The sequence below is a fragment of the Chiloscyllium plagiosum genome, unplaced genomic scaffold, assembly GCF_037043375.1.
Source record: "Chiloscyllium plagiosum isolate Xiang-an unplaced genomic scaffold, Cpla_swu_hap1 HiC_scaffold_17, whole genome shotgun sequence".
Lineage (NCBI taxonomy): Eukaryota > Metazoa > Chordata > Chondrichthyes > Orectolobiformes > Hemiscylliidae > Chiloscyllium > Chiloscyllium plagiosum.
This window is the reverse complement of record NW_028270155.1, coordinates 55614741-55635016: the sequence shown is the minus strand read 5'-3', so window position 1 is coordinate 55635016 and position 20276 is coordinate 55614741. Positions and strand designations below refer to the sequence as shown.

General features: G+C 40.8%; 1 protein-coding gene across 4 annotated transcripts in view; it reads right to left on the bottom strand.

The window, feature by feature from the left end:
- The window catches only part of carmil2 (capping protein regulator and myosin 1 linker 2), a 184118-nt gene that overhangs the window by 56848 nt on the left and 106994 nt on the right, over positions 1 to 20276 (bottom strand). For all 4 annotated transcript variants that reach the window (XR_015759967.1, XM_043707061.2, XM_087995933.1 and 1 more), the window contains 3 exons: positions 7241 to 7295; positions 5137 to 5309; positions 3219 to 3287 (listed from right to left, as the gene is read on the bottom strand). Coding sequence is in view for 3 of the 4 variants with exons in the window: in XM_043707061.2 (XP_043562996.2) it covers positions 3219 to 3287; positions 5137 to 5309; positions 7241 to 7295 (297 nt within the window). In the remaining variant the exon portion in view is untranslated. The remainder of the gene's footprint in view (positions 1 to 3218; positions 3288 to 5136; positions 5310 to 7240; positions 7296 to 20276) is intronic.

The window sequence follows — 20276 nt, the reverse complement described above, 5'->3', positions numbered from 1 at the left end:
CTCGAATATGTGTGCAGTTTGCTTACTTAAGGAAGGCATGAATGCATAAGAAGAGATTCAGAGGAGGTTTATTGGATTGATTCCTAAAATGAGTTGGTTGTGTTATTAGGATAAATTGGACAGGCTGGGTTTGTTTCCTATAGAGTTTACAAGAGTGAGGGTGACTTGACTGAAGCATATAAGATCTTGAATAATCTTGACAAGGTTAGCCATGGAAAGGAAGTTTCCTCTTTTGTTTTGGGGGATGGGGTATCCTTTCAGAACCAAGAGGTTTTAAATTTAGGGTACCCTTTTAGGACCCTTTTAAGTTTTCTTTTGAGATTCTGCAACTTGGAACTCTGAGTCTCAGGTGGAGTGGAGGCAAATCATCAGTTATTTTTAAAGGCAGAGTTAAATAGACACGGAGACAAGAGGTTTGAGGTTACTGAAGGTCGGTGGAATGTAGAATTTGGAACACAGACAGAACAGTCATGATCTTACTGAATGGTGGAGTGGACTGGAGAGGGCCAAATGGTTTACTTCTGCCCCTGTATTGCGTGGGTTGTTTGGATACTTATATTTAATACTATATTTCATTTACCCCAAACAAAAGTCCAGTCTTTCAACAAGACTGGCACATTGGAGATTTGGTAAGTTTCTCCATTTTATAGGTTTCTGTACTGATAGTGACAGATGATAAGTGGAATGGAAGGAAAAGCAGCTGATACGCCAACTGTGGACAATTCACATGTTCTCTTCTGAGAGAGCAGCAATGATGTTGTTATCTGTATATTGAAGTTCCACAAGCGAAATTGGCGTTGTTTTCTTCTTGTATTTCAATGAGTTGAGGTTGAAAAATTTCCCTCTATCCTGTACACAATGTTCACACTACTGGGAAGCTTGTTCTTAACAAGATGAAGAATGATATGTCAAAGATGGAGAAAAGGGTAGGGATGATGACACATCCCTGCTTGACCTCAAAGGATTCTGTCTTTTACCATGATCAACATCTTATTGTGGAGAAGACAGAGGGTGTCGAAGAATTTATTTAGCCAGCTGGTCTTTGATAGGTTCTTTCACAGCACTTCCCAATTTGGTCAGACTGATGAAGACTATGTACTTGCTTTTTTCCTAGCATAGGGCGGCACGGTAGCACAGTGGTTAGCACTGCTGCCTCACAGCACCAGAGACCCGGGTTCAATTCCCTCCTCAGGCAACTGCCTGAGTGGAGTTTGCACATTCTCCCCGTGTCTGCGTGGGTTTCCTCCGGGTGCTCCGGTTTCCTCCCACAGTCCAAAAATGAGCAGGGTAGGTGAATTGGCCGTGCTAAATTGCCCGTAGTGTTAGGTGAAGGAATAAATGTAGGGGAATGGGTTTGGGTGGGTTGATATTAGGAGGGTCGGTGTGGACTTGTTGGGCCGAAGGGCCTGTTTCCACACTGTAAGTAATCTAATCTAATCTAATTTCTCTTGCCAACCAGTGAAAATCATATCCATAGTTCTACGGTTTGCTCAGAAACCATACTGGCTTTCAGGAAGGGATTTCCTCAGACACTGGGAGTAGGCACCTAGTGAAGATTCAGATGATGATTGTTCTGACGATGAAGAGTAGGGAGATTCCACAATAGTTCCCACAGTCCATCTTGACTCTTCCTAAAGATGGTGACAATGGCAAATCTGAGATTGGCAGGGAATTATTCTTTGTCTCAGATTTTCAGGAATAGTTGATGGAGATCATGGGTCAGCTCTATTCCTCCAAGTTTGAAAAATCTCTGCTGAAGACTGTCTTTACTGCAGTTTTTCCATTCTTCATCTGTCCAATGGTGGCTTCAACTTCTGCCATACTAGGAAGCATTTAAAGGAACTGGTCTAAGTTGCAATCTCAAGAAGACTGAAGTCCTTTACTAACCTGTCCCAGGTCAACATTCGGTCCATCCCTCCATTACAATCAACAGAAATATCCACCCAAGTGTGTAACAATGCCCTCACCTAGAAAGCTAACTCTTATCTAAGGCTCACATTGATGCCGAGATTCAACATAACATCCTAAACTGATAGCCCCACCTTTGGATGCCTAAGGATGAGAGTCTTCGATGACCATGACATCCATTCTGAAACCAAGATCTTCGCATATAAGTCAGTTACCCTTCTGGCTCTTCTATGTGGTTCTGGGATTTGGATTATGTCCAGATGACACCTCAAGACTCTTGAGAAGTACAATCAATGCTGTTTGGGACAGATTCTCTGAGTCAGCTGGGAGGACAGGCATACTAAAATCAGTGTCCTTGAAGCAGCTAATCGCACCAGCTTTGAGGTCACGATAATTTGAAACCAACTCCGCTTGGTTGGCTACGGGATTAGGATGCTCGAGTTCAGACTACTAAAGCAAATCATCACCCAGTTCGAGGAAGGTATATGAACAAGAGGAGAACCACAGCAGCATTTCAAAGATTCTATGGTTTTCCTCAAGAAATGCAACATGGATAACAATGTATAGGAGAAGGAAAAGACTTGGAGAAAATTCCGGAAGAGACACAATTATTTGAGGACACCCATTGGCAAGAGGAACGTTGGAAAAGGAACCAGTGAAAAGAATGCTAAAGATCCCATGGCCACGGACTAATTCCACCTCCCAGAAACACTTATTAAACATGTGGTCAGAGATGTGGCTCTACAATTGGGCACATCACCCACAGAATCCAAGACCACCAACGACATGGAATTTCCAAGGTAAACAATCGTATGCATTAGAGAATGATTGCCAATGACGATTCTAACGTACTTCAGTTTGAGGGTGACTAAAGATAAACATTGGAATGGAATGGAGAATATCACCTGCTTTCTACTTTGCAGGTATATGTGCAAATGTGTGGCAAAAATACACAATGGAAGGAATGAGAGCAAAATGTGATTAACACTCAAACGTGTTAATCTGAAATTCCTTAGTCTTTGCTGCCAAAATCATATTCTGGATTTTTTTTTTAAAAACACTATAAATGCAACATACAGAAGGACCAATGACAATTACAGTGCAATAGGAATAACTCATTTTACTTAAACTGCTTTTTATTAACCTCTTACATATTTCTGAAAAAGATGAATAGTACCTTGTAAATTTGAATTAGATCTTTCACTGGTCAACAAAGATAACAAAAGCAGGATTTTTTGTTTTCCAATATTTTATTACAGAATTAAACATGGCAAGAGATAATAATTCATAATACGCTATGTGATAATTACCTCTCCAGAGCACTTGCAACATCCAGGAATCCCACAGCTGTAGTACTGTTTCTGTCCCAAATCACAGTTCTGCCATGAACAAAATCAAAATGGTCATTTGTAGCTTTATCTCCATTCACTACATCCTTCAGCTACAGTTTGAGTGGAAAAACTTCAGTTGGTCAGAGATGAAAAATGAGATTCACAGATAATATGTAATTTAAACTATGGTCATAATTGCTAATCCTGATCACCTTAGAGCAACAGAGGGTAGGACCCCCTAAGCATGCTAACTGAAAGGCTGGTGAGGGACGCACAGTCTCCCTTTTTGGGGAAGGCCTGTTGAACCACATGCTAAACAGGCAGTAACAAGCCAAATGGTGGGTCTTACCCTGGCATCAAAACAATGGTGACAGATATCCCACCTGGTGACAGTGGCCAGACGGTCAGAGGCAGGCAGCTCTTGTTCTTAACACTGCCACTGAAAAGGCCATGGCTGTTGCCTAAGAGAAATCTGAGTCTGAGGATCATGAAGGATCCAGGTTCAGTAATGTTGTGTGTGCCCATGGGGTATGGAATAGAGGGGAGAGCCAGAAGAGGTTGGAAGCCAGGGCAGATGCCTTCACAGTTTGACCTGTCAGGCACAACACATGCAACATAATTCTTTACAGCTGGGTTAATGCCCTTAAGTGGTCTTTCATAGGCCTGGAATTCATCCCAAAAACTTAATTCCGGCAGAGGTATGAAGGCAGCAGATTCGGGTTAAAACACTACCCCGCCTAATTAAATGCTCTCCTTGCCTCCAAACTTGCCAACAGCGAGACCAGAAGATCTTGTTTGAACAGTACCATATATTATTTAGCTTTTGAAAACAATGACCACAATAACGTCAGAATTTAAAGTGCACAGAAAATTTATGGCATAATTTTCAGATTTTTACACTCCCTCAGCAATTGTTAACCTTGATATTGAATGATATCTCAGCATTGTAATTATTGCATGTTTCCATTTTAAGGTAATATAGATATTGTGGAAGTCAGGGGCTGGACAGCCAAGCATTAGATATCTCAGATGTGTTTTGATTTCCTCATCAATGTACTAATAAGAATGATGCCAATCACCAATGGTTTATTGAATATAGATCAACTTTTACTGACTGGAAAACTATTCAATCAATGCTTGTAGGTATTGGGTCTTCTCTGCCCTCACTATATCATGAAATTGCCATTTGATGTGCTTGTAATCATCATCTTGATTGAAATACAAGATCAGCATTGTTAGTTATGCCTGCATCTGTGGTTCAACTTTGTAGTTACACATGAAGTAACGATCATAGTCTCTAGGAAAAGGACAACACTACCCTCAATAATAAAACAGTAAAACACGGTGGGTGCTGGAGATCTGAAATAAAAACAGAATATACTACAGAAGCTCAGAAGAATTGGCCCTGGACAAGTATTTTGTACTTTTCCTCTACAACTGTTACCCCACTCCCTTTTTCTTTTGACCTGCAACTTCTTGGTCTGTAGTTTCCCTCACCCTCTAACCTGTATGTGAGCTTCCCTTTTGTTTCATGAGCCCCTCTCTCCTTTTCAAAAGCATGGAACCCATTACATTTCCAGATTCTTCTGTTCTGAAGAAGTCACATAGGACTCAAAATGTTAATTCTGTTAGACTGTCCACAGATACTACCTGACCTGCTTGGTTCCACCAGCACATTCCATTAACGTCAAATTGAAGTACAGCAGGTTTGGTTGCTTCATGGACTCATTTGAAATGAAGTATGTTGTGTTGTGCTATGCTCATAGTGCAGTTTTGTCTTTTCAAGAAGCTTTTCAGTCTTGTAAAAACATTGAGGTGTGGAAAGTTTTCACACCTATTGATGAATAGCCAAAGTGACATGAAGAGCTCACCCACATGAAGCACAAACCACACATACCTAAGACTTGTGTTAATTTGCAAAGCTTTGGCCAACATCTTTGCTCCAGTGTCCCCCATGGCATTGCCACTGACGTCAATCTTTTTTAAGCAGGTGTTGCTGCCCAGAGCATTAATGAGAACATTGGTTCCAGATTTTAATCGTGAATCAGCAACTGATAAAGACTGGAGAGGCTGAAAGGAAAAGCAGGAAAGTTTGTTATTTTTTACTTTTACATTGTAAATGTGCATTTACCACATTACGTTGCAATGTCTTTCCTTTGCCTTCCTACGTAATTTAGAAGTGTAAGCAACCGACTTACTTGTGAGCTTCAGTCACTGTTCAGTGCCACTTTATCAACAACTGTGAGGAAGATATATTAATTCCTCTTTGCCAAGAACCAGCCTTCTGTTTCCCGTCACCAAGTCACCCTTTAATTACACATGGGAGGTCCAGGTCCCTCAGAGTGAACAGGATGTTTGAGGCTCCTCTTTTTATAATATTTTATTAAACAATACACAGTTTACAAAACAATTAACATTAACAGCTGTATACAAAGAAACAGCAACTTTACAAGGAAGATGAATGGCAAAGCCCGGCCCCAAACCTAACACTCAACCAGTTTTCAGGGAAACGAGGACAAACCTCAAATCCTGATGCTCCTCTTTTTATCTGTCAGTCAGGACTCCCTAATTGGACCATATTCTTTGAGGTCCATCTGGCTGACCTCATTACAGTCATTACACATTCCATCTAGACTCTCTGTGGCAGCAAATGGCAAATCAGGAACTTATACTGTGAAGAATAGGGGATATAAAAGCCCTGTCTTACACTCCAATGGAGAAGTAAATTAGAATACTGACTATTCCACATCATCACAAGAACCAAAGTCAAACAAAATATCTTAAATAAAATCATTTTTAAAACTCTACCTAAATTGGTTATTTCCAAAACATCCCAATTAACATGAAATGTAACTAAGAATCTCAATATAAAGTGTGAAGTGAAGTATCTGGAAACACAGTCAGATATAGCCTCTCAAAATAAAACTGCAGTTGTGGTCTCCCAAGCACAGAATTTGTTTTCCTTAAGCAGTTATAATATTTTTGCTGGAAAATATTGTGAATCTGCAATTGGAATCTTTTACTGAATATTCTGAAAATATTTAGGAACACATGAAGTAGGAACAGTGTGGGCTGTTTGGTGTAGTGAACCTGATCCACTATTCAGCTAGACCATGGCTGACTTTACATCTCAATGCTATTTTCATACCCTAGTCCAAAATCCCTTAATATCTTTAATTTCTATAAATGTTTCAATTTCAGTCCCAAATATATTCAATGACCGAGCCCTCTGGTGTCAAAATTTCTAAAGATTCACCGCTTCTGAGTGAAGAAATACTTTCTCAATAAAGTACAAATAGCCTCTCTCTTATTCTAGCCAAAGTCTCGTTGTTCCATAGTCCACATCTTGCTGCATTTACCCTGTTATGCTTTCTAAGAATTCTGTATGCTACAATAAGATTACCTCTCAATCATCTAAATTCAAGTGAACATTGGCTCAGCTACCTCAGTCTCTCCTCATGGGTACAATCTTACCATTTCCAGAAATCAGGTGAACCTTCATTGCAGTCTCTCTATGATAAGCTTACCCTTTCTCAGGTAAGAGAGCAATACTGTACACAACTTGCAAAGTGCCTTTCCTTTCGAACCGGATCCAAACTGATAATGGTTACTTAATAATACAAACTGAAGAAACAATAATAAAAACAGAAAAACCTGGAAATACACAGCAGGTCTGGTAACACCAGTAAAGAGCGGAACAGAGATAATGGTTGAGATTTGTGGCTTTGCATCAGTTCTCTACCATGAAATATTTTGCCAGTTAACCTTCCCTGTCTTCTGCCTTATTGCACATCTTTAGTTTTGTGCTTTTCCCAAATTTCTCCACTTTCAGTTCTTAAAACCAACACACCTATAAATTCTATCCATTCGGATGAAATATTATTGAGCCAAAACATTAATATTAAATGCTGCCTGACCTGCTGAACATTTCCACCATTTTTTTTTGTTTTAATCTCATTGTACAACTTCAATAATTTTAAGAGGACAATAAAAAAACTTACACATTCTTCATCCTGGATGAGTTGGACAATCCTGTGCAGAACGTCAGCCAAGGCTCTGAAAATATTAACACAGGTTTAAGAATAATTCAAGTGAGTCCAGAACATAAGCACCTTTTTCATTAAAAAAAGTTCTTAGCCAATTTCTCACCACCTCAACCTCATTTTCTTCCCCTCACCAGCCATCTAGTCTCTTCTCTGCTACCTTCATGACTCTTCTGATACCATATGTCACTGTAAGGTTCCATAACAACACTTTTGCTACAAGTTTTTTTTATTACTTAAGGAAGGATTGTACCAAAGCAATTGACAGGGCCCTCAACCATGTCCAATCTATATCATGTGTTTCGGCTCTTGCCACTTCCCCTCCCCGAAGACCATGATTGAGTTCCCTTAGTCTTCTACTCCACCAGATCACCATCCATCATTTCCACTGCCTCAAATGTGGCCACCAAACACAGAGTCATACATCACGGAAACAGACACTTCAATCCAACTCATCCATGCCGACCAAATTTCTCAATATAAACCAGTCCGACTTGCCTGTATTTGGCCCAAATCCCTCTAAATCTTTCCTATTCGTGTGCCTGTCCAAAGTCTTAAATGTTGTAACTCTACCAGAATATACCACTTCTTCTGGCGGCTCATTCCATATATGAACTACCCTCCAAGTAAAAAAAAGTTGCCCCTCAGGTCCGTTTTAAATCTTTCTCCTCTCACCTTAAAAATATACCCTTTAGTTTGGAACTCCCCCACCTTAGAGAAAATACCTTTGTTATTCACCTTATCTATGCCCCTCATGATTTTATGAATCTCTATAAAGGTCATTCCACAATTTCCTTCACTCCAGGGAAAAAAGTCTCAGCTTATCCAGCCTCTCCTTATAACTCAAACCCTTCAGTCCCAGCAATATCCTTGTAAATCTTTTCCAAACCCTCTCCAATTGAAAACTATCCTTTCTATAGCAGGTTGACCAGAATTGTACACAATACTCCAAATGTGGCCTCACCAACATCCTGTGGAACCTCAACATAGTGACAATAGTCTCAGCAATGAAGGCAAATGGGCTGAACGCATTCTTAACAATCCTCTCTACCTGAGATGCAACTTTCAAAGAACTATGTACCTTAACCCCTAGATCTCTCTGTTCGATAATACTACACAGGGCCTACTATAAAATGCATAAGTACTGCCCTTTCTCATTTTACCAAAATGCAATACCTTACTTTATCCACTTTGAACAATCACCATTTGGGACTTCTCTGCGACTCTGATAGGATCCCACCCCACAACTTTGGTGAGCTCCTCCGAGAAACAGTCCTTTAAATTCTGATTGGAAGAAGTCACCTTGTGATGCAAATTAACCCTTTCAGGTACTGACTGCCTTTAACAAAAATACAAATTAGGAGCAGGAGTAGGCACTTCACCCCTTGAGCTTGCTCCACTAATCAATAAGATCACGGCTGATCAGATTGCAATATCAAATCCACATTTCCATCTACCCTGCTAACCTTTCAATGCCTGATTTAACAAGAAACTATTTCTGTCTTAGAAATATTCAACCATTACTTTCACAAGAACAGAGTTCCAAAGACACTCAGACCTCAGAGAAAGAAATTGTGACTCCTAGTTCTATATTTTCCCATTAGAGGAAATAGCCTCTCCACATCTATCTTATTCAGGATTTTATATTTTTAAACTAAGTCACATCATTTTTGATCAGTCACCCTATCCATGCCCCTCATGATTTTATGAACCTCTATAAGGTCACCTCCCAGCCTCTGACACTCCAAACAAAAAGGACTTGGTCTATTGTTCAAATTGTTGATATAACTGGTCAGGGGGTAGGGCAATGAGGAAATCAATAATGGTGGTGACACTGTTGATGATTGGGCCCTATGTTTCTCTTGTGTGGCCCCAGTGTTACCAGCTGCTTACATAAACTCAACATGATTACCCATATTCCAAACATGGTTGTCTCTTGAATGCTTATACCTCTTAAACTTGCTGCTTTGGCCAAGTTTTTAACATCTCCTCCTTTGATTCAACATCAGTTTTCCCCAGCCCCTCCAATTAGAATGTTTTTCCATATTAATAAGGTATCAATTATACTGATGCATTTTCTGTTCTTTCCACTTCAGTATTCCAAAAGTTGTGATTCCCAATATGATATTTTGGATCACTTCTCACTCACCTCAATAAACTCTCCTTTTCCCATGGCATCTTCCCATGCAAATACAGGAGGTGTGCCCCCTGCTCTTTTACTTTCTTCCTTCTCACATTTCAAGGCCTCAAACATTGCTTTCATATGAAACAACAATTTACTTAAACTTCTTTCAGTTTAATCTACTGCATTCACTGTTCACAATATTGTCTCCTCTATGATTCTCCCCACAATAGTGGGGAGACCAAATGCAGATTGAATGACTGCTTTGCAAAGTATCTTTACTCATTCTTTAAGTATAACTGTAAGCTTCTAGTTGCATGATTATTTTAATTGTTCATCTTGTTGTGATGGTGATCTCTCTACCTTCAGCCTCCTGCAGTGTTCCAATGAAGCTCAATGAAATCACTCCTTTTGATTAGTGCTTTACAGCTTTCCAGACTGAGCATTTAGACCATAACCTTTGCCTTAATTTTGTTACTTTTTTAACCATAGAATCACAGAAGGAGACCATTCAGCTTGCATGTTTGTGCTGGCTCTCTGTAACAGGATTCAGCTAGTCCCAGACACAAGCCCTATTTCTGTACTACCTGGAGGTTATCCAACTACTCTTTAAAAATGATTATTGAATCTACCTCCACGAGAGTCTCTCAGGCAATGTAATTTCAATCCTATTTATTCATCGCATAAAGATATTTGTCCTTGGGTCATCATTTGTTCTTTTACCTTTCACCTCACATTGAAGTACTCTTGTTCTTCACTCTTCTGCCAATGAGAATAATGGTTGATCTATTCTGTCCAGATTGATGGTTTTTAACACCAGTATCAAATTTGTTTTTAGCTTTCCCTTCCTCAAGGAAATTAGCCCAAGCATCTCTAACCTAAGGCTCTTTGAATTGTTATCCCATAAATGGCCTTTGTGGCAATGAGGAAACCACTATGTAATTTATGTCAGTGAGATGTTACATTTCTTTTAGCTTAGAATCAGTCATAGAGATGTACCACATTCAGTCAAACTCATCCATGCTGACCAGATTTCCTAAATTATTTTGTCCCATTTGTCAGCATTTGGCCCAAATCATACTAAACCCTTTCTATTCATGTACCTATCCAGATGCCTTTTAAATGTTCTAATTGTACCAGCCTCCATCACTTCCTCTGGCAGCTCATTCCATATACGCATGAAAAAGTTGCCGTTCAGGTCCCTTTTAAATCATTCCCCTCTCGCCTTAAAATTTTGCCCTCTCGTTTTGGACTCGACTACCCTGGGGAAAATATCTTGACCATTCACCCTATCCATGCCCACCATGATTTTGTAAACCTCTATAAGGTCACCCCTCACAGCCTCTGATTCTCCAGACAAAATATCCCTGGCCTATTCAGCCTCTCCCTATAGCTCAAACCCTCCAATCCTGGCTGCATTCTTGTAAACGTTTTCTGAACCCTTTCAAGTTTAACAAAATCTTTCCTATAACAGGGAGACCAGAATTGAATGCAGTGTACCAACAATGGCCTACCCAATGCCCTGAACAGCTGCAACATGACCTCTCAACTCCTATACTCAATGCATTGTTTGTCTGCCTACATCATGTTTTCGTATCTTGGATGCTGTTTTGTACTCTGCCTTTCTTTGTTATAAGCTAACTGCCTTTGTTTTGAGTTTGAGTCATTGTGCCAGGCACAGAAAGTTTTGTTCTTTCAATCAATCTGTTAATTGATATCCTGAACATTTTAACAAAGCAGTGCTGATATTTCTTGGCAGAAAATCCCAAGTGTCTCTTTGCAGATACTGATTGTGTTGGATTTAAGGACATTCCAAATGCCAAAGGTACATGGATGCTTGAAGTTAAATTTTTTTTCCCTAAGGCATTGTTGAAATTGATCTCTTTTTATTGGATTCTTCAAAGCTTCAATGTTGCTCTTTCATTGGGCCTTTTGCTGTTGCATCTGTTATTTGGGACACCAGGTTGCTGGACACGATTATATGAATAATTGGGTAATTGGTCAGGCAGTCAATAGCCGTACTCAGATGGTGTGAATATGCATGTAATTTTGGGCATGGCTGATGATGTAATTGAGTAGGTTCCACTTGACTGAGAGTGTTACTGTGATGGTTTGTACTTCTTCTGACAGAATAGGCTATTAGTGATGTGCACATTCTCTGCTTTTGGTAAGGAGAAAATTGCCTTCAGAGTTGATATTAGCAATTCCTTCCCTGTCTGTGGTTCCATTCCTTAGATTAGAATCTTTTCCCAATTCTGACACTGAAGTCTCCAAGAAAATTAAGGCTGCTTCCCATTAGAAACATCAATTATCAAGTGTGGCACAGAAATCTTCCTTGGTTTTGTCAGTGTCTAGAGTTGGCATGAATGCACTGCACATGGTGACCTATTGGCTCCTTCCCAGTTTGACAATAAGAGTCATAAGGCATTCATTACTTTCAAGATGGAGCTCATGAAGCTGGGCAACAAGTTCATTCTTGATAGCAAATCTAACTGGGTGAGCTTTGTGCTTTTGTCTGATTTTCCCTTCCACAAGAAGTTACAGCGCCTCATTGGTCATTGAGCTCCCCACTTCTCCAGCTATTACTCAGAGTGATGCTGTTAATGTCGTATCACAGGAATTGTCCAGCAACATTTTTTAAAAATTCATTCATGGGTGAGGGTGTCGCTGCCTAGGCTAGCATTTATTGCTCATCCCAAAAGGCAGTTAAGAGTCAACCACACTGGTGTGGGTCTGCAGTCTCATGCTGGCTACACCAGGTAAGGATTACAGTTTCCTTCACTAAAGGATGTTAGTGAACCAGATGGGTTTCTCCTGATAGTGGTTTCATGGTCATCATTTCACCTTTAATTCCAGAGTTTTACTGAATTTTAACCCATCTGCCAGGGTTCCCAGAACATTACCTGGGCTTTTGCCTCCCCCTGCAGCTCGACCGTCTGGGCATTCACTAACAGATTGTGCCCATTAGGGTCCTGATATTCTAGGTTCCAAACTTTACAACTTATAGCTTTTGTGTATTTCCACTACAGAAGGTGATCCCTCTGAGATGTGGTTATCCAATCACTGGAAGTGAAGCAGACAAGGCTCAGAGCATCTTTTCCCCAATAAGTGAGTAGAATGGTTCCTAACAATCTGTTCAGTATAACTGATCAATTTCAATTTGAGCTATAATTTCAGCCACAGAAGGGCACCTATCCTTGTGCAAGTGCTGGATGAACATCTTTTAACTTCTGCTTGCATGCAAGAGTATGGCTAGAGATTTCCAATAACACAATCCTGCTCCTATGACCAATTGCTGGTTGACAAAGGACTTCGAGGATGGACTGGGAAAGGGCATCTATAAGTGTGGCGAAACTGTAGCACATCAACTGCCACACATCTTGGCAGAATGAAACCTTGAACTAATAAGTGAGGTGACACAGTGACCACTGCTGGAATCTCAACTATTTACACACTATATTAATGACATGATGACAAGATTTAATGTGTGGTTGTGAAATTTGATGACGATATAAAGTAAGCAAGACAACTACCTATAGAGACTACAAACTGACACAAATAGTTTAAGTAAATGGATAACAATTTGGCAGTTTATTGTGTGAAAATGTCAACTTGTCCATTTTGGCAAGAAGAATAAAAATGCAGCATTCTATTTAAGTAGGGAAAGATTGGTGGCATAGAAGGATCTGGATATTTGATAAATGAATCACAAGATATTGGTATGCAACTAATTAGGAACATAATTAGAGTGTTGTTGCTTATTGAAAGGGGAATGGAATATAACAGTAGTGACGTTTTGCTACACTTGTACACTGAATTAGTGAGATGACATCTAGAGTACTGCATACAGTTCTGCCTTCTTTATTTAGGAAAGTACATAATTACATTAAAAGCATTACATTACTGATTCCCAGGGATTATCCTGTGACCAAACGTTGAACAGATTGAGCTTGCGTTTAGAATATTGAGAGATAAGATGTATGACCATAAGATAAAGGAGTAGAATGAAGTCATCAGCCCATCAGGTCTGCTCCAGAATTCAATCAATGTTGGTATGTTTCTCGACCTCATTCTCCTAACTTCTCCCTCGTAAACCTTGATCCTCTTACCAATCAAGAATCTATCTCTGCCTTACATACATTCAATGACTTGGTCTCCACAGTCTTCTGCCGCAATGGCTTCCACAGATTAACCACCCTCTTCAGCTAAGTTCTAAACGGTCTTCCCTTCACTTTGAGGCTGTGTCCTTGGGAATTAGCCTGACCTACGAGTGGAAATATCTTCTCCACATCCACTCTATCTAAGCCTCTTAGCATTCTGTATGCTTCAATCAGATCCTGCCTCCTCCTTCTAAACTCCACTAAGTACAGACCCAGAGTCTTCAACCATTTCTCACATGTCAATGTGACATATTTCCAGCCCTACCAGGGGGGAGTCTGTGCTGGATCTGGTACTAGAAAATGAGGCAAGCCAAGTGAAGAATGTCAGATTGCTATTTCCCAATATTAAATTGGAGATGGATAAAAATCAATGAATAATTAGGATCCTGAACCGGAAAAGGTCTAAACGTTGAACTGAATACATTGACTGAAAATGCATTTTGGTAGATACAATAAAGGATGAAAAAAATGGGAGAATTTCAAAAGGGAGATTAACAGATTGCAAGCTAGGTACATACCCATGAGAAATACATATGGAGTATCCAAACCTAGAGAACACTGGACAATTAAGGATATCAATGAGAAAATAAAGAAGAGAAAGGAGGCATTTGATGCATATTGGAATAATAACAGCAATAGAAATCAGGAAGACTGTCTAAAATGCATGAGAGAGGCTAAGGCTACGGAAGGAAGCAAGGAAGCATGAGGAAAGATAGCAGGCTATGCTAAAACAAATAGTAAAATGCTCTTCAAACATGTTAACAGTAAAATATCAGTAAAGCATAGAGTAGGGCCCATAAGGAACAAACAGGATAAGCTGCTCACTGAAACAAAGAATATGGCAGAGGTACTAAATGAACATTTTGCTTCTGTATTTACCAAATTAGACGATGGTGACAATGGCCTAGTTGAAAACTTGGGTGTTGAGCAACTGAACAGTATAATGATAACAAAGAGATGTTAAAAAGGCTGGCAGCACACCAGGTAGAGAAGTCACCAGGCCAGGACGCAATGAGAGAGTTAAAGGAGCAAATTGCAGAGCCGTTGAAAGAAATTTTCCAGGCCTTCCTGAAGACAGGATTAGGCCCAGGGTATTGTAGGATTATAAATGTGACACTGTTGTTTAAGAAAAGGACAAAGGGTAACTCAGGAAACTACAAACTGTCAGCTTGACCTCGCTAGTGGGAAAACTGATGCAGGACATAATACAGGATACAGTAAATACACACAGAAAAATCAGTTAATACTAGACAGCAATCATGGCTTTGTCAAGGGGCAGTCATGTCTGACAAATTTAATTGAGTTCTTTGACAAGGTGATACAGGCAGTGGATGAGGGGAGTGCTGTGTATGTTGTACATTTGAACTTTCAGAAAACATTTGATACAGTGCGACATGACAGATTGGTGAGCAAATTCCAAATGTTTGGGATTGATGGATCCTTTGTGGCATGGATTAGAAGTTGGCTGAAAGATAGGAAACAGGGTAAGTATAGATGGGCATTTCTCAGATTGGAGATGAATTGAAAGTGGTATTCCCCAAGGACTGGTACTGGGGCCTTGCTTTCTGATTTATATAAACAATTTGGAGATGGGTGTTGAGGGCAAAATCTCTAAATTTGCAGATGATACTAAGCTAGGGAGAATAGTGAATTGTGAGGATGACGCTGAATGATTTCAGATGGACATTGACAATTTGGCCAAATTTGGCCACCTGAAAAACAAATTTCAATGCAGAGAAATGTGAGGTAATGCATTCTGGTGGAAGAAACACAGAGACAAGATAGGCTCAATGGTACAATTTTGAGAGGAGTATAGGATCCTTAGATTTATAAATAGAGGCTCAGTATATAAAAGCAAGGAAGTGATGCGACACCTCTACAAATCATTGGTCAGACCATATTTGGAGTATTGTGTGCAGTTCTTAGCATCTTATTTAATGAAGTATGTTAAAGTCCTGGAGAAAGTTCAAGGAAATTTACTGGAATGATACCAGGAATTAAGGATTTTAGATACAAGGAAAGATTAGAGAGATTGGCCTTATTCTCTTTGGAACAGAGAAGATCAAGAGGTGACCTTATTGAGGTGTTCAAAATTACAAACAGTTTTTACAGGTTATAGAAGGATATTCTGTTTCCACTAGTTGGTATGTCAGTAACTCGGGGTCACAATTTCAATACTGTCAGCAAGAGAGCAAGGAATGAGAATAAGAAGAAACTTCTTTACACAGACAGTTGTTAGGATTTGGAGTGTGCTGCCTGGGAGGGTAGTGGAGGAGGATTCTTTATGAGGTTTCAAAGGAGAGCTGGATATATATTTGCAAGTGATAAAATTAGAGGACTACAGAGATAGGACTGGAGAATGGGACAAGCTGAGCAATTCTTTCAGGAGCCAGTGCAGATACACTTAGTCGAATGGCCTCCTTCTGTGCTGTCAAATTTTATGACAAGCCCTTCATACCTGGGATCACTGTTATAAATTTCCGCAAGACACCCTCAAAGTCCAGCACATCCTTCTTTAGATACAGGGTACAAAACTGCTGACAATATTTCAAACACAGTCTGACTGTAGCCTCAAGTAGCCTCAGCAACATATTTCTGTTTTTGGATTCTAGTCCTCATGAAATGAATGCTAACATTGCACTTGCCTTCCTAACTGCCAACTGAACCTACATGTTAACCTTGAGAGTCCTAGTTCATGATTCTCTTAAGTCCCTTTGTGCTTTGGATTTTCAAAGCCTACCGCATTTAGAAAATTTGCCTCATTTTCCTACCAAAGTGTATAACCTCACACCTTCCAACATTGTATTCCACCTGCCATTTGTTTGCCCACTGTCTTAGCCTGTCCAAGTCCTTCTGCTGCCTCCCCGCTTCCCCAACACTACCTACCCTTCCACCTATTTATGTGTTATCTACAAACTTAGCAACAATGCCCTCAGTTCCTTCATTAAGATCATTAATATACAACATGAATAGCTGTAGTTCTAACACTGAATCCTGCTAGTCACCAGCTGCCATCCTGAAAAAGACCCCTTATCCTCATTCTCTGCTTTCTGCCAGTCAGCCAATCCTCTATTTATGCCATTACCTTGCCCCTAACTCCATGCGCTGTTATCTTATTTAGTAGCCTCCTGTGCAGCAGCTTGTCAAAGGCCTTCTGGAAATCCAAATGGATCACATTGCTAGATCTCCTTTATCTAACTTGCTTGTTGCCTCTGCAAAGAATTCTAACAGATTTTTCAGGTATGACCTCCCTTTGAGAAAGCCATGCTGACTCAGCTCTGTTTTACCATACACTTCCAAATACTCTACCATCCCATACTTAATAATGGAGCCTAAAATCTTAAAGTTGACTGAGGTCAGGAAAACCAGCCTATAATTTCCTGTCTTCTCCTGCCTCTCTTCTTAAAGAGGGATGCTACATTAGCCTTTTTCCAGTCCTCTGGGAGCCGCCCAGACTCCAGGGATTCCTGAAAATCACCACAAATGCATCTACACCTCTGCAGCTATCTCCTTCAGAACGCTGGAATGTAGTCCATCAGGTCTGGTTAATTTATCAGCCTTCAGACTTTTCAGCCTTTTTTGCAGCTTCTTCTTAGTGATGGCTACGACCAGCACCTCTGCCCTGACTCTCTCGAAGGTCTGGCATGCTGCTGGTATTTTCTACAGTGAAAACTGATGTTAAATACCTCCGACATTTCTTGGTTTCCTATTGCTTTTCCTCAAGCTTTATTTTCCAGTGGTTCAACGGCACTACCTGCCTTGTGGTAGTCATACCCTCGTGTCCCTGACCACTGACTGAATTCAAGGTTGTTAATCTAAGTAGTGTGACTGCCTCTGAAAACACAGCATTCAGGTAATTCTTTGCCTCCTTTTCTTTGTTTCAAAAATATACTTTATTCGTATAAAAATCTCTTTGTATGTATACATTGACACAAAAGCAGTTCAATTCTGCACAGTTGCATATCAACATAAAATGTTAGAATTTAACTATCCACAAAACCAAACACCTCTCTTCCAAATAAAACATTAATATTTACATATATTTAACATACTAGGAAATCCAATAACTGAAAGGACTCCCATTTAACTTCAGCAGGAAGACCTCAGGACATGGTCTTTCCCCATTGCACCTTGGTGGCAGCTGCCCCAAGCTTTAGTGCACCCCTCGGGACATAGTCCTGGATCTTGGAATGTGCCAGTCTGCAACATTCGGTTGTCATCAATTCCTTGTTCTGGAGAGCCAGTGCTTGAAGCTCTGACTCCAGCTCATCAACTATGAGCTGCATTTCCCCAAGCAACCAACACTTGTTGCAGATGTGGTCATTACAAACAACATTGGAATGTACTAGCTCCCACATCACACAGTTACAACACATCACCTGGTCTGGCATTTTAAGTATTTAGTTCTTAATTTGAGTTTTAAAAATCTTGTAGTGGTCTTTTAGTTTGTAGCCTGTGAATATTCCCCCAATTTACTTTCAATATAAATTTTAATCTCTTTTGGCAATTCAGAACAGAGGGGATGGAAGCTAGGATAGTTGCATGCTCCTATTGCAGGATGTGGGAGGTAAGGGTCAGCACTAGTGTCCCTGCTGACTTCATCTGCGAGAAGTGCACCCAATACCCCACAGATCACATTAAGGAACTGGAGCTGGAACAGGATGAATTTTGGATCATTCAGGAGGTTCAGGGGGTGATAGAGTGGGGTAATAGGGAGGTAGTCACATCTAAGTTACAGGATAATGTAGCTAGGTGACCGTCAAGACAGAGAAAGGGAATAGGAGGTCAGTACAAAGAAACCCAGTGGCCATTCCCCTCAATAATAAGTATACCGCTTTGGACAGTGTTGGCGGAGATGACCTACCAGGAGAAAGCCACAATGGCCAGGTCTCTGGCACTGAGCTGGTTCTGTGGCTCAGAAGAGAAGGGGGGAGAATAGGAGAGTAATGGTGATAGGAGGTTCAATGGTTAGAGGAACAGACAGGAAATTGTGTGGTCGCAAACGAGATTCCCGGATGGTATGTTTCGGATCGAGTCTACTGGATTTTCAAGGGGGAGGGTGAGCAGCCAGAATTCGTGGTACACATCGGTACCAATGGCATAGCTAAGGAAAGGAATGAGGACCGGAAAAGTGAATACAAGGAGTTAGGTTGGAAGCTAAAAGTCAGGACGATCACAGTAGTAGTCCCAGGATTGCTACTGGTGCCATGGGTTAGTGAGGCGAGGAACAGTGAGCAAGTGCAGGTGAACATGTGATTGCAGAGCTGGTTGAGAAGGGAGGGATCAGATATGTGATCATTGGGATACCTTCTGGGGAAGATGGGACCTGTACAATGAGAACGGGTTCCATCTGAACTGAAGGGGTACCATTATTCTGGATGGGAGGTTTGCAAGAGCTCTTCAGGAAGGTTTAAACTAGTTTGGCAGGGGGATGGGAACTGAAGCTATGGATCTGAGGATGGGGTTGCCGGTGAACAGGCAGATACAGCTTGCAGAGAGTCTGTGAGGAAGGACAGACAGTTGATAGGGCAAAGTTGCAGTCAGTGTGATGGGTTGAAGTGGGGCTACTTTAACGCAAGAAATGTCAGGAATAAGGGTGATGAACTTAGAGCTTGGAGTACTTGGAGCTACGATGGTGTGGCTATTACAGAGATTTGGATATCACAGGGGCAGGAATGGTTGTTGGCTGTTCCGGGGTTTAAATGTTTCGGAAGGAACAGGGAAGGAGGTAAAAGAGGTGGGGAAATGGCATTGCTAATCAGGGATAATATAACCCTGCAGAAAGGGAGGTCGTTGAGGAGGGTTTGTTTACTGAGTCATAATGGGTGCAAGTCAGAAACAGGAAAGGAACAGTCACTTTATTGGGAGTTTGCTATCAATGCCCCAACAGTAACAGAGACATGGACGAGCAGATCGGGAGGCAGATTTTGGAAAGGTGCAGAAGTAACAGGGTTATTGCCAGAGGTGACTTCAACTTCCCTAATATTGGTTGGAACCACCTTAGTGCAAATAGTTTAGATGGTGCAGATTTTGTCAGGTGTGGCAGGAAGGATTCCTGACCTCAATATGTAGATAGGCCAACTAGAGGGGGGGCCATATTGGTTCTGGTGCTTGGCATTGAACCAGGTCAGGTGTCAGATCTCTCAGTGGGAGACCATTTCTGTGATAGTGATCACAATTCCTTGGCATTTACTATAGTCATGGAGAGGGAGAGAAGCAGACAGTAAGGAAAAGCATTTAATTGGGGGAAGGGGAATTACAATGCTATTAGGCATGAACTGTGGAGCATAAATTGGGAACAGATATTCTCAGGGAAATGCAAAACAGAAATGTGGAGGTGGTTTAGGCAGCACTTGCTGGAAGTGCTGGATAGGTTTGTCCCACTGAGGCAAGGAAGGGATAATAGGGTGAAGGAACCTTGGATGACAAGAAATGTGGAAAATCTAGTCAAGTGGAAGAAGGAAGCTTACTTAAGGTTAACGAAGCAAGGATCAGACAGGGTTTTAAAATGTTACAATGCAGCCATGAAGGGACTGAAGAATGGACTCAGAAGAGCTAGAAGGGGGCATGAAAAAGCCTTGGCGGGGAGGATTAAGGAAACCCCAAGGCGTTCAACACTTATGTGAGGAACAAAAGGATGGCCAGAGTGAGGGTAGGGCTGATCAGGGATAATGAAGGGAACTTATGCCTGGAGTCAGAGGAGGTACGGAAG